The sequence below is a fragment of the Portunus trituberculatus genome, chromosome 14 (assembly GCF_017591435.1).
Source record: "Portunus trituberculatus isolate SZX2019 chromosome 14, ASM1759143v1, whole genome shotgun sequence".
Taxonomy (NCBI): domain Eukaryota; kingdom Metazoa; phylum Arthropoda; class Malacostraca; order Decapoda; family Portunidae; genus Portunus; species Portunus trituberculatus.
The window spans coordinates 12,291,684-12,309,183 of NC_059268.1; the positions used below are offsets into that span (position 1 = coordinate 12,291,684).

The following is a 17,500-nucleotide window of genomic DNA, read 5'->3' on the forward strand; positions in this document are numbered from 1 at the left end:
TCCTTTTCCTTATCTGTTTGTTTCTCTTTCTTTCTTTTTTTCTTTCTTTTTTTTTCTTTCTTTCTTTCTTTCTTTCTTTCTTTCTTTCTTTCTTCTTCTTCTTCTTCTTCTTCTTCTTCTTCTCATCTTCCGTCTCTCAGGAACTTCAAATAGAAAAGAGATAAGAGAGAGACAACTGATGACATACATACATACATACATACGTACATAGTCACAAGATACACATGAACAGCCTTATTATGATACTAGCACACACACACACACACACACACACACACACACACATAAACACACATACATAATTTCTTCTATCACAACCTAATAAAGATTCTCTCTCTCTCTCTCTCTCTCTCTCTCTCTCTCTCTCTCTCTCTCTCTCTCTCTCTCTCTCTCTCTCTCTCTTCTTCTTCTTCTTCTTCTTCTTCTTCTTCTTCTTCTTCTTCTTCTTCTTCTTTTCTCTCTTGTGACTGGTGATAGGAGTCAAATTAGCAAAAAGATCTTACCGCGAGAGAGAGAGAGAGAGAGAGAGAGAGAGAGAGAGAGAGAGAGAGAGAGAGAGAGAGGGAGTATAATATTCATGGCGTCTCAGCAATAAAAGGTCAAACAGCAACAACCTCGCATCAAAAATCAAGTAAAGACGAAGAGAATATATTAATACCAAGTTCTAAAGAAAACTGGAAAAATATAAGAGTAAGAAGTAAATGTACACGTGTATACAAAAAAATGATAATAAGATACAGGTGTTAATTCAATAGATAAATCCCTTGTAACCGAATTATAGGAAAAAAAAAAGATCGAAAATGAAGTAAATGTTATATTGCATAGAAAAAAGAAAATAGAAAAATAGATACAAAAACAATGAATTATTATTAGAAACGTTTCTTTTTCTTTTTCTTTTTTTTTTTTTGGTGCAGTTGCTAAATACAAGAAAAAAAAAAAAAAGAAATAAGAAACACTGAAATATTATATTCATTTTTATTTATTTATTTATTTTATTTTATTTTTTTGTAACTAGGAAACTTTTTATTCTATGTAAGAGGGGAATGCTGACCTAGGGCAACTAAACACGGAAAAAGACTTACTTAGTTCCCAGTCCCCTTGCAGGTCTGAGACAGTTAGAAAAAAAAAAAAAAGGAAAAGGAGGAGTTGAATGTCTTGAAACCTCCCTCTTAAATGAAGTCAAGTCGTAGGAAGTTGGAAATACAGAAGCAGGTTGGGATTTCCATCGTTTATCAGAGATTGAATAATTTACCAGAGTTGTAAAGAGAAATAGATATATACAACTAAAAGAAAAAGAGCTCCAAATGATGATAATGTGATAGAAATAGATGACAAAAGAATAAACTCAAGAGATAGGAAATATGAAGAAATATTCCTATTTTAACTACTATAGAGAAGGAGAGTCATATTACCAAACTCTAATACTAACACTTCACTCAATCTTGATCTTAATATGTGATAGAACTAGATGGGTAAAAAATAAACTTTAGAGCTAGGAAATATGAAGAAATCTTTCCTATTTTAACAATTTTAGAGAGAAGAGGGAGAGTCAAATTACCTCACTCTAATACAAACACTTCATTTAATCTTGATCTTAATATGTGATAGAACTAGATGAATGAAAAATATACTCAAGAGATAGAAATATGAAGAAATCTTTCCTATTTTAGCTATTTAGAGGGAAGGAGAGTTAAATTAGTACACTCGAACACAAACACTTCACTCAATCTTATCTTAATATGTGATAGAACTAGATGAAAAAAATAATAAACTCAAGGGATAAGAAATATGAAGAAATCTTTCCTATTTTAACTGATCTAGAGAGAAGGAGAGTCAAATTACTACACTCGATTACAAACACTTCACTTAATCTTGATATTACTTTCGACCCATCTACTCAGCACCATTATTATTCATTTTGTCCCTTAGCTTTGTTGTCTTTGGCCAGAAACCCTCTTACTGAAGGAGAAATAGAATAAAAAGAAAATGCCACATAGCCCAAGCTGCCAAACATCTGCAGGGCGTGAGATAGGCAGAGTCAGGCGAGTGTGGCCCCGACAAAGACGAGGCCAGGTTGTCTCCGGGTGACGTTGGTGCACTTTAGAGAGAGAGAGAGAGAGAGAGAGAGAGAGGAAACTATAATTTGTCTAAACACAGGTTTGCAACGGCTGCACCTGCAACAACAACAATTACCACTTACTACTACTACTACTACTACTACTACTACTACTACTACTATTACTACTACTACCACCTGTGTTGATTGTCGTGGTGATGCTTATACTATTACTACAGCTACTACTACTACTACTACTACTACTACTACTACTACTACTACTACTACTACTACTACTACTACTACTACTACTACTACTACTACCACTGCTGCTGCTATTATTACTACTACTACTACTACTACTGCTACTGCTGCTGCTACTACTTCTACTGCATCTGTTGCTGTTGCTATCATTGTTTCCCCTGTCACCCGTCAATGCACGACTGACAGTTAAGAGGAAGGAAAATAACAAGGGAGGGAAGAGGCGAGAAGAGGAGGAAAGAGAAAGAGAAGGGATGGGGGTGGGGGTGTCTAGATAGGCCCAAAACAATGGTAAAGGAAGACAGGAGGAGGTTACTGTGTTAAAGGTTATGACTGAGGTTCGAAGCTTTCCCATGTGTGTGTGTGTGTGTGTGTGTGTGTGTTTGTTTGTGTATGTGTGTGTCAGTCTGCTCTCTCTCTCTCTCTCTCTCTCTCTCTCTCTCTCTCTCTCTCTCTCTCTCTCTCTCTCTGATGATTAGAAACGATTAGAAATAATTGATACGAATACAGGAAAGATTATAAAGGAAGAGTAGACGTATTGAAAGAAGAGAATGATGAGGAGGAGAGGGAATGGGGGTGGTGAAATCACTAATGTCAACAAAATAATGATGACTAATTGAAATATAATGACAGGTGAAAATCATTATCATCGTCCTCTAGTCGTAGTCTGCAAAAGCTCGACTTCCTTCACAGCGCTGGAGTGAAAGTTTGCATCCAGCTTAGTGAGGAAATGATGGGAAGAATTAGGAAGTCTGCACGTGTTGTTTGGAGCAGCTAAACACCTTTCCCTATGCTCGTGTTCATGTTATGCTCCTATTTACAGTTTCACAGATAGGTGTGGAGGAAAAAACTGGAAGAAAAAGAAAAAATGAAATACGGAGAAAGTGCAGAAGGGCGAAATGAAGAAAAAGAAAAGAAAAAAGTGGTAAAATAACGTAGTCATCGTGGAAATGGAACAGAAATTTGAAATAGGGAATGTCAGCACGTGATGAAACTGAACAAATAGATAAATACGAATGTAAAATGCATACATATATACAAGAAATCGAAGGCAAACAGAAATATATGATAATCATGAATGGAAAGTAAACAGAAAAGGAAATAAACGTAAAGGAACAAACAAATCAAAATATAAAAACAGAAACAAAATTATGAACTGACATTTTCGCCCGACATTCACTGCAAAATCTCAATAACGTACCTATATTCCTTTAATGACCCTCAAAACATCACGTTATTCCAATACCAGTGAGAATTATGGGGCCCTAAGAACCTCACTACCTGTTGTTTCTTTCCTTTCAGTTTTTTTCGCCGACTATTCATCTATGCCCGGAAAAACCTCACTACTTCTTGTCTCTTTTTCCTTTCACCTTTTCATCGAGCACTCAGTTCCTCGTAAACCTCTCTCGCTCATCACACCTTCCCTTGTTTCACCGAGTATTCATTATCATGGAATCTTGAACACTTCACTTCCTCTTGTTTCTTTCCTTTCAACCTATTCAGTTCCTCGTAAAACCTCCCTCCCTCATCACACCTTCCCCTGTTTCCTCACCCACGCACTTCTCATTGTCACGGCCTGTGCTGCGCCTCAAACGCCTCTTTTACCAACTTTCCCTATTCAAGTACCTTTTTTACGTTGTTTCATCAAGCTGCGACTGTTAAACACGATTTTTATGGGTCTTTTGAGCCATAAATGTAACTTACACGCCGTATCATTCGCAGCTGCACCTCACTTGTTTAACTGTGCGTGTTACTTGTGTGTCCAATTATTTCACCATGACCTCTCCGACATGCTTAGGGCCCCGCCACTTAATTATATGAAAGTTGCAGCCGTAACCTTGCACCATCATTTTTTTTCTTTCTCTCCTCCTCCAGCCACTGACACACAGCATTGTATTATATCATATGGTGGTCTGGAGGTTTGTCACTGATACGTAAAGTTAATCTATTGTTCTCTTCATATTAGTTACGTGTTTTCTCTTTTTTTCTTTCTCTTTTTTTTTTATCTTCCTTTCTTTTTGCCGACAGTCATGTAGCGCATACCCGGCGATTAGGTTGTTAGAGCAGAGTCAATATAGAGTTTTGGAAGAAGATTATATACACTTGTGGGTAAGAATGATAGAGGATGATAGATGGATATTCATGGATATATTTTGCACAGGGACTGCCACGTGTATGCCTGCTGGCGTCTTGCAGTTTCCTTTATCTTATGTTCTTATTGCATCATGTTGGTTAACTTACCATATGAGTGTCTTAACAGTGTATATTATTGTTTATTTTCTTTATTCAATTTTTTCTTTATTTTCCGAGTTTTTGTTGGTCTATACCACAACAACGTATCTAACTGTATATTTCTTATGTTCCTCTGCTTGTATACATTTTCATGAAGCGCCGATGTATGATGCTTATTGTACTTTACGATTTACATTCACTATAAATATAATCAGTAGCGGCTTTTATTTATTTTTTTTATATACACCTGGGCACTTAATCTTACTATCACACCTGACTTACTAGCACTCTCAGTACATCTTATAAGCAATTTGTGTCCATAACTTTGCCGAAACTGCATTGCCTTTACACTAACCAGCCAGCCACACACATAAAAAATATAAGTAGATTAGATGAATAGATAAATGAATAAACTAAGAAGATAATAGGGAACAATGGACGAATCTTTCTATTTTCTATTTTATTTATTTATCTTTTTTTTTTTTTTTTTGTTTACTTATTTTCTTTGCCTTCTCTCCACCTGTTCTCCTGACACACACACACACATTTACATCTTACTTTCTTATCGTGTCTGTATCTTCGGATCAACCTCTTGTACGAAATGTCTAACTGCAACAAAGTCATCAAGCAATAAAAAGGAAGCCGAATCAGTGCACTTCAGTTAATTTTCTTACCTGCTCGCCAGTCTCACAATTACAACTGACATCCTTGCACTCTTACGTCCACCTTTCTTTTGTATCTGTAACTTCGCTCTTGTGTAAGATTCCTAACTCCACTTTATTCACCTCAAAAAATATGCACAGTGTAATCTTTTCATTCTTACCTACCCACTAATTTTACAATCACACCTGACAGCCTTCCAGATTATTACATTTTTACATTTTTATTTTTTTTCCCTTCCCGAGTCTGCCTATATTTTTTGTCTCCAACTTCCTTATATGTATGTTAAAAAGAGGGATAAAAAAACAGCAGCTTTTCATTTTTACATACCTACTAATTTTGCAATCATACCTGACAGCCTTGCAGAGTGTTACATTTCTCGTGTCTTTGGCTCCATAATTTTATCTCCAGATGCACTCACTCCACTCACTATAAGGCAAAAATATTACTGCGGCAATCTTAATTTTTGACTCACTACTAATCTTACAGTCGCACTTCACAACCTTGCGTTTTTTTTACTACAGCTTAGTGTCTCTTTGTTGGTGAATATCGATATCTATGATTGTCTTATATTCAACTTAGCAAAAAAAAAAAAAAAAAAAAAAAAAACAAGAAGGGTACGTTTGAATTTTGACCTGACTTCTGATCTGGCATTTGGAATTCCTTTCATACTTAAGACATCTTATTCTCTGACTATCTATAATTACTTTGTCTTCAGGTGCAATGTACTCAGCTTAAAATAGAAGAAAAATGCGTCATCTTTTAACTTCTAATCTAACTTCTGATTGAACAAGCAAATCAACACCTGGAATTCGATACGGTCTTACTGCATCTTATTTTCAGACTGTCGATAATTATCTGGTCTGGAAATGCATTGTACTCACCTCAGAATAAAAGTAAAACTGCGACATCTTTGAATTTTTAACGTAACTATTGATTTTAACAAGTATAATCACACCTAGAATCCTTTTACTTTGATTGTCAATAATTAATCTGTCTTCAGGTGCACTTCACTCACCTTGAGATAGAAGAAAATTACATATCTTTAAATTTCCAACCTTTCTACTGATTTAACAAGTACATAATCACACCTAGAACTTTTTTTTTTTACTATATAATCAATTTCCCTCCAGATGCTCTCTATTCACTATAAATACGAAAATAACTAAACCAGCTTTTCATTTCACACTTACAGCTGACGAACACAGAACTCTCCTACTGCACTTCACACTCCTGGCGGCTCTCTCCTACAGGTGTTGGTTCAAGGGACTGCCAGAGGAACAGATGCGCAGCGTGATTGTCAATGCGAGTATGATTCAGCCAGACTGCAAAAAAAGAACCATCGCGTCATCTGTATCTAGAAGTGAAGTGTCTGTTTTTATATTCATTCTTTGTATCTTTTATTACTGTTTCGACACTCTCCTTCTTTTTCATCTTTTCTCCTCCTTCTCCTCCTCCTCCCCTCATAGGTGTGTTTTTGTTGCTGTCATTAAATCTTCATCTTTATTTCCCTTAATTATACAACTCGCTGAGCTTTCTATATTAAACTCATTTCAGGCCAATTACTGGTATTTTAGTTAACAGCAATCAGTGCATGAAGGAGCATTATCTGTCTGTCTGTCTGCCTGTCCATCTTTTTGCCTGTCTGTCTGTTGTTGCTGCTGCTGCTATTGTTATTGTTGTTGTTGTTGCTATGTATGGTTAGTCTTTTTGTTCCTAATTGCATTCACTCATACATACTTTCAGAGCCTTTGTAAACGAGTTATTTTTTCCTTTTTTTTTTTTTTTTTATCCGTTAGAACAAAGACAGTGATGGAGCAGGAACGGTGCGATACAAGTGCCAAAAAACGCTAAATACAGCCTCCCTCCCGTGTATTACATTCTGTTTTCATCAACTGCCATAGTAATTTTGACACCTGATGACACGCGAACATGGTAACACTGCCCTCTTATTTCAAAATGTACGTAAATTCTCTTAAGATCTACTGAAGTCATTATTAGTGTAGTTATTTGAATAATCGGATGTGGTATAATCAATTACGAGATTTGGCAGAAATATGAGTACAACGAAATTTTTAACATTAAGACGAGAACGAGTAAGCCAATCAGCGAGTGAGAGCAACAATCAGCGCAGTGATACCATGTTCCCGTGTCTACAAGTGACGAAATTACTATGACACTTGGTGAGAGAGAGTATAGAACCATTATCTGTAACATTACCCAGACAAAAACATGTGCTTCCCCGGAGCTGACATCCAATCATTCCGGTGCACGCTTTCATTGGTGTGTTCTTGTGACGCTGAGGAGAGATGTAAGTACCGAAGAGAAGAAGTATGATGTAGTGCCATGAGAATTGTTTGAAATCGATTGCATGAATGGCCGTAAATGAAATGACTCTCTCTATATATAGAAGAATCTCAGGATATTTCAGAAATCGCTGGAACTAATGGCTGACGAGAGAAAAATGGCAAGAACTCGCGACTGATGCAATGAAAAAGATGGAATACAACTCACTACAAGTACATACAAAAAGGCATGTGAAGGACGCTTCTGTATTACTTTCTTCTGACACTGCCGAAGATATAATTCCTTTCAAATCCGAGAGAAACGGAAAAAAAGAGACTGTTTTCATATTTAATTAAAGTGACAACATGGAAATGAGGGAACGCAAGTGATTACTCGTATACGTGCAAAAGAAACTGGCAGACATAATTTTCCTCTGATCTTTTCAAGGACAAGAGATGGAGAAAATAAATGTGTTCATGTTTTCTTTGATGCTATGAAAAAAAAAAAAGACAGCTCAAATGACATGAAAAAAAACTGGTAGACGCCTCTTCGTGCCTTCCTCTGCTATCACCACCAGCAAATAACCTCTCAGAAACGAAAAATGGACACAAAAAAGTTGTCTTCGCGAGGCACAAAACACCAGACCACTGATGGAAACACTCAAGAAGCTGGTATCTTCATGCACTCTTTCCAGGAACTGTAGTGGCAGAAAATATTACTGGATGTGCTGTAGGGATGAAAAAACAACTTCATTTATTCTTTTTTAGCAAGGGTTTCCAGTTCCATAATACATTGCAGTTTGAGGAAGAAAAAAATTTTAAGAATTTAGTATCGTTACGCATTTCTTAGTAGGCAAGTAGTGGTGCGAAGGACTAAAGCTTAAGAGATGAAAGTGGCTGAGAATGCATTTTTGAAGTAGTCTAAAGGATTGCACGTTCACAGACTCGTTGAGAACCCAAAGAAGGTAAATTCATAAAAAAAAAAAATTTAAAAACTACAGCTGGAGAAATGGTGATGTTTAAGAACCTGGAGAAAGCACGTGGCAAGGGACTACTACAGCTGCTGGGGAGGGATTGCTTAAGAACCTGGACTCCTAGAGAAAGTATAAGTGTGAGTCATGAAGCGGAGAACGGTAGCATTGTAGCACTCAGACCTTGCCCTCCTAAACCTTGTGTAATGGTCGAAAATATTACAGCTGCAGGGGCGGGAATCTGTTAAAACATACAGAGAGTAAAAGTCTACAATATTACAGTTTACGAGACGGTAAAGCTTTCAAATACGACAGATGCAGACGATACTGATATTCATGCATTCTTTTCATAGCATGTAACTACTGGGAACGTTACAGCCGGAGTGATTTGAATGTCTTAGAATCTACACTGCTGGAGAAAAAGAGTGAGTCATGAGTGAAGAATGGCATTGGTCAGACCTGCGTGCTGTGACCCTCGAGCCCTGCTGCTTACGTAATGGGGCGAAAGATTACACCTGCTAAGATAGAGATGTCCAGAGAACTTACCCGGAGAAAGCAACGGTGTGAGTCATGGGCCAGGAAGTGTTGAGAGGTGCGTGTCCCTGCCCTGCGGCCCTAATGCTTGTGTACCAACGTTTCTCGCCTTTTTTTATAGCTCGGGTTGAGTCTGGCGTGGGTTTGTTTCGAGCGTGGCAAACACATCGCCTTCCCTGCAGTTCCCACACCTAAACACGCCGCGTTCACATCATTAGCATTAATTAAACAGGAAACAAGGAATCCCGCGCTGCCTTTTAACATTGTTGTAGAATGTTAGGACTTTGTTGAAACGGAGAGGAGTGTGTCTTTTTTCTTTTTTAATATCTGTTGTTACTGTTGTTGATCATCGTCGTCTTCTCTTCCTTCTAAATAACAGGAACAGCAACAACAATAGCTACATCAAAAGCAACAAAAACAGCAATAAAAACAAGAATAACAACAGCATCAACAAGAGAGAGAGAGAGAGAGAGAGAGAGAGAGAGAGGTTCTTGATTATGGAATCTGAAGTGGGTGATTAAATAAGTGTGGTGGAGGGTGGGGATGGTGGAGGAGCTGAGAGTCTTGGAGAGGGGGAGGGGTGTCACTGTGGGAAGTCCTCTTAATGTGATTGACATGAGAATTAAATACACAAGTTGTCTCTCTCTCTCTCTCTCTCTCTCTCTCTCTCCAGCTGAGTAATTGAAATTAACACGATAAAGTTTGACACACTACTCATAATTATCATAATCATCATCTGTACATTATTATTAGACTTATTATTTTTTTTTCTTACCACCTATCTCGATTTTTCTTTCCCTGCAGAGCCATCAAATAATTTCTGAGGCTCACCACCAGCGTCCCTAAAGCAGCGTGAGGGAGATAGCAGCGTCTCAATCACCGGGTCGTATATCACTACCACTGTCGTATTGAGATTGGCAGCATCATTACTTGGGGTACTTTTCTCCCTTTTCTAGTATTTTCTTATACAAGGCGCTCGTGCATCAGGTACATCAATATAATCACCTCAAAGTATGCCACGCTGCTGCATGTATTATATTCAAGCGAAATTTACTACGCGTCAGAGTAGAATATACTTTTCATGCCTGACACGGATTTTAATTCAGGCAGCATCTGTGTGGGCGAGGCGTGTTTTCCCGGCCACCTCTCCTCCCTCCATCACTGTCGCCCGCTGCGTCTGTCCTCCAGCGTGACCTGCCCACTGTGGACACCGGGAAAGGCCAGGGGCGGCACACATGCGTGAGTTATACGGCAAGATCGAAGGAAAAAGCAAAGAGGAGAAGGGACCGCAGAGTGCCCAGGACGGTCTCTGGGCAGTCAACGAAAGGTATTTCCCCACGTGTAAGCGGTGAAAGCAGTCAGATTTTTTATCGACGAATATTTTCGCGATATATCCTTTATACTTGAAGGAAGGCAGACATTGCTCTGTTTTCCACGGTGCAATATTCTGGGATGATTACATACCTATGGTATGATACTGTAAGGAGTGAGTAAAAGGGAAATATAGGGTAGATGAATAAATAAATAAGCCGGCAAATGGCAAGGGAGCCGGGAAACGAGTCAGGCAGCAGCCCTACATAGCTCGAGACCTCAGTCTGCTGGCAACCTTTGGTGGGGGAGGACGTGTGCGCCTCCACTACACGCTGCTGCCCGCCACTAGCTTAAAAAGGGGGAAGTTTTGCTATGGATTCTCCGTGTTGACGGTCGACACAGAGTGACAAGAATACGGCAGGCATATTGCAGGTGCACAGTGACACTGAGTAGCACCGGTCCTCTGTCGCCACAAACCCCACACACCGACTCCCACCGCGGCCACGGCAGTGCTGGACCCAACATTACTTGAAAACACACCCAGAAAAACAAACACTCCCTCTCTCCTGCCTTCCCTGCGACTCTACCAAGATGGCGGATATAGACGTGAATGATCCCGAGCTGAAATACCTGGTGGTGTCGCGGGACACGTTCGAGGACCCGGCGAGCCAGGCGGAATGGACGCAGAAGCGGCTTGTGTGGATCCCGCACGCCGAACATGGCTTCGTGGCGGCCGGCATCAAGGGCGAGGTGGGCGACGAGGTGGAGGTGGAGATCGCGGACACGGGCAAGCGGGTACGAGTGGCCAAGGACGACATACAGAAGATGAACCCGCCCAAATTCAATAAGGTGGAGGACATGGCCGAACTCACCTGTTTGAACGAAGCCTCTGTCCTCTACAACCTGAAGGAGAGATACTACTCCGGCCTGATCTACGTGAGTGTTGACCCTTTCCTTTACGCTGTTATCACCCGTGTCATCCTCACCCTCACCCTCAGCCAGGTCATCTGCTTCATCATTCATCATCTCGTGCTGCTGCGGGGGCCGGTGAAGGGGGCCAGAGAAGCCGGGAGGGAAAGGAAAGGGGTTACGTGTGAATGTACATTTTCTCTACTTGCTTATATAATTTTATGTTGGAGCTTTTGGCAGTTACATGTAAAAATGGTGTCTTAATTTGCTTGTGTGTGTGTGTGTGTGTGTGTCTGTGTCTGTCTGTCTGTCTGTCTTGCTGCACGTTTCCATTTCATCCCGGCGTGGTGTCGCCTGTCAGTCTTATAAACTGGATTGAGTGAGGGTGCCGGCAATGGCGGGAAGGCAAGGGAGGAAGGAAGACGGGACTTGCAGACATGGCTGGAAGGGAGGCGAGTCGGTTGGAGTGGGGGTTGGGGGGAGACTGACAGACATGACGAAATTCAGACGAGACAGGACAGACAGACAGTCAGGCAGGCAGGTACTTGGTAGACGATCAAATATACTAGACAGGTAGACGATTGGTAGACAGGTGGTTGGTAGACAAAATATATAGACAGGTACTCTAGGTGAGGTAGACAAAAAAAGTACAAGTGTCAGACATCCAAATCGAAAAATAGTTGACAAATAGTGTATATAGATATGCAAGAATGGCAGGAGATGAAATAGATAGACAAGGAAAGAGTAGTAGCAGAAAAAATAGTGGTAGAAAAACAAACCAGGGAAAGGTACAGTAGAAATGGTTTGTTTTTGAAGTGGGAGATGGGCAGACAGGGAATGTGGTAGACAAATACGTAGAAGTGTCAGGCAAACATGTAGAGTGAACAGCAGACGTTACAAGTAGACTGATGGTAGACAAACAGTAAAACCCACTGCAGACTTGAGAGACAGGTGGTGTACGATGTATAAATCTGAACACTAGTAATGAAAATTTGTACTCTATGGCTTTACTGGTGTTCGAAAACGGTCTGTCTGCAACATTTGGCAAGTTAGCTAAGTTCCTGCCCTTTAACTGGATACGTGACATGATCTTAGTGCACATGTTATAATCTGCCTCTGCTCCTCCTCCTCCCCGTCTGTGCTCGAGTCTGACCACCACACAGTACCTTCCCTCATCGCCATCCCTCGACTTACACATACTACGTCACTTGTATAAACACCACTGGGAGGAATTTCGCGGTGTTGAATCTCTCTCTCTCTCTCTCTCTCTCTCTCTCTCTCTCTCTCTCTCTCTCTCTCTCTCTCTCTCTCTCTCTCTCTCTCTCTCAGACGTAATCCCTTGCTTGGCAACTGTGTGGCTTGGTTAAGTCCCTGGCTGGGCTGGGCTGAGCTGGTTGGCTGGCTGGCTGTATGTTGTTATGATACACAAGTCTTCACTAGTAGATGAAAGCTCTCCAACTTAAAAGTCTTGTAAGATTTTCTAGTACGAGTAGTGTGTTCGTAATATTGAGGGTATGTGCCGTTAGGTTAGCTTATCATGGTATGTGTGTGTGTGTGTGTGTGTGTGTGTGTGTGTGTGTGTGTGTGTGTGTGTGTGTGTGTGTGTGTGTGTGTGTGTGTGTGTGTCCGGGTAGTGTAACAGCAGTCATGGCTTTGTACTTGTTGCTTTGTTTATATCCTTGAACATCTTCAGATCATCACGCCAGCTGTCTCCGTGTGTGTGTGTGTGTGTGGACGGAGGCGTGGATGGGTGCTCTCTCTTAGCATGAGTGGAGATATAACGGTACTTCTAGTTTTGCATTTTTTTCCCTTACCCTTCTGTCCGTTCATTCATTCGTTCCTCCACCTCCTCCACCACTACGACCATCCATCTCCACAACACTATCCAATCCCCATCTCCACCACCACCACCACCACCATTATCGCAGCACATCTTACTTTCCCACCCTCCTTCCGTTCCTCCCCGAGGCTTAAGATGGGATTGGTACAGGTAGGCGAGGCTCGGTAGGCGGCAGGTAAAGGGGGGGAGGAGGCAGGGGTAGGTATGTATGGGAAGAGACGGGAGAAAAGGGAGACAGAGAAAGAGGGGAGGAAGAAATGAGTTTGGTTGGGTGGGCGGTGATGGCATGGTATTGGAGAGAGAGAGAGAGAGAGAGAGAGAGAGAGTTTTGACGTGGTTCTATTCGTGCCCTGCCCAGCTGTTAGTTACCAAGTCTCGGTTTTCTTCTGTAAACAACACAGATTACTGTTACACCACCACCACCACCACCACCGCCACAACCATCACCACCGCTGCCGCCGCCGCCATGACTCTAATAACAATGGCAGTGGTAGTTGTAAAAAGGATCATTGTTATGCATACACGACCCAACATTCCTTAGCATCTTACTCGAGAATATATATTTTTTTACTTCTTTCTTTTACTAAATGTTTATGGAAGGATTGTAGTAGTACCTCAGTGTGTTATTTCATCTATAGCTTTACACTACTACTACTACTACTACTACTACTACTACTACTACTACTACTACTACTACTACTACTACTACTACTACTACTACTACTGATCCATAGCTCTCTCTCTCTCTCTCTCTCTCTCTCTCTCTCTCTCTCTCTCTCTCTCTCTCTCTCTCTCTCTCTCTCTCTCTCTCTCTCTCTCTGTGTGTGTGTGTGTGTGTGTGTGTGTGTGTGTGTGTGTGTGTAAAACTAACTGGTTACTGGGGTCATTTTTCACCCGAGAGAGAGAGAGAGAGAGAGAGAGAGAGAGAGAGACTACCTACTATGAAACTGTCTGTCTGTTTGTCTCCACTTCTTGACAGCAGTGACAACTTGATCTCTCTCTTCATCCCCCTCCCTCTCTCTCTCTCCCCTCCCCTCTCTCCGCCCCTCACCTTTTACCCGACAGTGACAGGTCGAGTGGGGGTCAAGGTGGGGGTGTGTAGCGGGGGGGACGTGGGAGGGAGGGTGGTGATGGGTGTTGATGGCGAAAGTAATGGTGGATCATTGTTAGTGGAACGGCCTTGCTCTCTCTCTCTCTCTCTCTCTCTCTCTCTCTCTCTCTCTCTCTCTCTCTCTCTCTCTCTCTCTCTCTCTCTCTCGTGGATGTGAATGCTGGCTGTCGTCATTGCTTATTTTAGTGTAAATGAATATAGTGATGTACAAAAATAGATATTGTGATGATTTAACCCCTTCAGTACTGGGACACATTTATACCGTGAGATTAGTGTACGATCAGACTGTTTTATTGACATTAGGAAGGGTCTATGGAGGTCAGAAGATTAATGGCCACAGTCCTCACTATTTTAATCCCTACATAAGTTTCTGAAGCTGCATAGAATCAAATAATAAGGAGAATGAACATGGAAACGCGTTGTGGTGCTCAGGGGGTTAATATTAGCAAGTAATGAGTGAGATTTTTAAGTTAACTTTTTCCGTTCTTTTTTAGCTTTTTATTTTACATTTTTATTTATTTGATGCTGTTTACGTGATTTCCTTTCGTGCTTGTTATCATTTTCCATTATTATTATTATCTTATGCGCATTTTCATTTCCTCGTTTCCAAATAGAGAGAAGAAAGGGAAGGGAAAGAGTTATGTGGAGTCCCTATCATCATTACTGCAACTACCATCATTATTTACCCACAGTCCCCTTGTCTGTTCATCATCATCAAGTCATCTATCGCACACGCAAAATGTCAGACTGGGTAGATAATGGTGATGTGTGGTGATATAATGATGGTGCATAGGGAATATATTTTCGAAGACTACAGTGGTGATTAGTCTGGTTTTCAATTGTTTTTTATTATTGATGTTGCAGAATATTTTTTTAGTCTATATACAATTATGGATGGTGCATAGGGAATGTATTTTCAATGGCTACAGTGGTGATTAGTCTGGTTTTCAATTGTCTTTTTCATTATTGATGTTGCAGAATAATTTTTTAGTCCATATACAATCATGGAAACTCCCTTTTGAAGACTACTAACATGACTAGGAGTGCTCAAACTACTTCATATAAATGTCGAAGCGTGGCGTTGTTTTATAGTATTGATGCAGTTTATTTTTCATCAAACTATCACAGTAGAATTTTGAAAACAGGTTCTTTGAAGACTACCTACTAACATCAGCAAGACACCTCAAACTAACTCTTGATAGAATCACGATCATTCAGCAATATAATTCTTCAACATACAAAATGTGTTTAGAGTGTTTGTGCAGAATATTTCATCAAACTGTAGGATCATGAAAACATCCCTTGAAGACTACAAACATCACCAGAATACCTCAAAATAACTCGTGATAGAAGCCAGATCATTCAGCAATACAATCTTTCAAATTACAAAATATGATTGATAAGTTAAGAATGTTTGTGCAGAATATTACTAGATTCATGAAAACATCTTTTGAAAACTCTTAGCATTACCAGAACACCTTAATAGAAGCCAGATCGCTCAGAAATATAGTCTTTTAACCTACAAAATATAATTGATACGTTTAGAATTTGCAGAATATCATTGTAGAATCATGAAATCGACCTTTGAATACTACAAACATCACCGTCAAAATAACTTGTGATAGCAATACAGTCCTTGAACTCTCTCAGTGTAGTTGATATGCTTAGGATGGTGGTGGCATCGACAGCACCGTGACAGCTTTGATGCTTCGTGTCTCAATGGAGGCGAGGCTGAGGAAAGGAACTAAGGCGTGTGGTAGCTTGGTGGTGGCAGCTTACTGTGTGTGTGTGTGTGTGTGTGTGTGTGTGTGTGTGTGTGTGTGTGTGTGTGCAGGTGGGATTGATCTTAGCTTATGCACTGTCACCGTTATTAAGTATTTTTTCCGTCGATTTCTTTAGGTTTGTCTCGGATCTGTTTTCGTCCCGTGGCACATCCTTTGATATACTTGGTTGCCTTTATCGTGTCCTGGGGTGTGTGTGTGTGTGTGTGTGTGTGTGTGTGTGTGTGTGTGTGTGTGTGTGTGTGTGTGTGTGGTGTGTTTGAGTCTGCATTGGCCAGTCAGATATTGAGGGTTATGGAAGAGCTAAGTGAAGGAAAAAGAGTTAGTCAGACAGTCACTCTTTTAGTCTCTCATTTAGACAGTTTAATTGACAAAAAACTAACTGCAGATGAAAGAAAAACAACAGAATGGCGATATGACATACTTAATCCTTCACTTTCTCAGGCCATCAGTCAGTCAGTCAGTCAGTCAGTCATTTGATAAGTCAATTAGAAGATACTTGAAAATGGAACATACTGAAGGCAGAAGAGAGTAGAGGTAATAGTCACGCGTTCACTGACTTATCAATCAGTCAATCATTCCATAACTCACCCAGTATATGTATCCACTGTACAGCATAAAACAGGCAGAGGCAACACATAACGAATCCCTTAAATAAGTCTGCCAGTACAACACTCGACAGTCAGGCAGAGGTAACACATTTAAAAACCAGTCCCTTAAACCAGTCTGCCAGTACAGCATTCGACAATCAGGCAGGGGTAACACATTTAAAACCAATTCCTTAAGCCAGTCTGCTAATCAGTCAATCGGGCTTTCCTGTAATCAGTCCACTTGCCCAATCCTCGTGAGTCACACAGCTGACAGACAGACGGACAGAAGCTTATGGGAGGGAGGAGGGAAGGAAGTGTGGTTGGGAGGAGGGGAGGGGAGGAATGGGAGAGAGGAGGGAAGGAAGTGTGGTTGGGAGGGGAGGGGGGGAGGGACGTTTCTTCTCCCCTCCCCCCCCTCAGTGTTAGTAATACAGAGATCAAGTATTTCCTGGTGTGGATGTTATGAGGCATGATCGAAAAATTGTCATCTATGTATTGCAACTCGCGTAATCACACACACACACACACACACACACACACACACACACACACACACACACACACACACACACACACACACACACACGAGGTTCCATGTACTAAGTTATTGATGTTGTGAATTGCGTTAAGCGTGACTCAGAGATCGATATTTGTGACTCACCCAAACACCTGTTGAATCAGTGGGTCAGAGAGAGAGAGAGAGAGAGAGAGAGAGAGAGAGAGAGAGAGAGAGAGAGAATATACCCGCAGTCACTCAAGGTGGTGTCCCTGAACCGAAGTCATCAACCCGCGAGAGAGAGAGAGAGAGAGAGAGAGAGAGAGAGAGAGAGACCCTGACGTCACGATGGATAGCTTCACAACCTTATATGGATTTCCTCAACAAGTGGACCCCTTCTTACCTCCACTCCTGCCACTCCTTCACAACTCTCTCTCTCTCTCTCTCTCTCTCTCTCTCTCTC

The 17,500-nt window shown here is 40.9% G+C and overlaps 1 protein-coding gene across 11 annotated transcripts in view; it reads left to right on the forward strand.

Annotated features, from left to right (window-relative positions):
* Positions 1–10,579: 10,579 nt before the first annotated feature.
* The window catches only part of LOC123503646 (myosin heavy chain, non-muscle-like), a 121,123-nt gene continuing 114,202 nt past the window's right edge, over positions 10,580–17,500 (forward strand). For all 11 annotated transcript variants that reach the window (XM_045253579.1, XM_045253585.1, XM_045253580.1 and 8 more), the window contains exon 1: positions 10,580–11,246. In XM_045253579.1, coding sequence (XP_045109514.1) covers positions 10,902–11,246 — 345 coding nt within the window. In that variant the 5' untranslated portion in view covers positions 10,580–10,901. The remainder of the gene's footprint in view (positions 11,247–17,500) is intronic.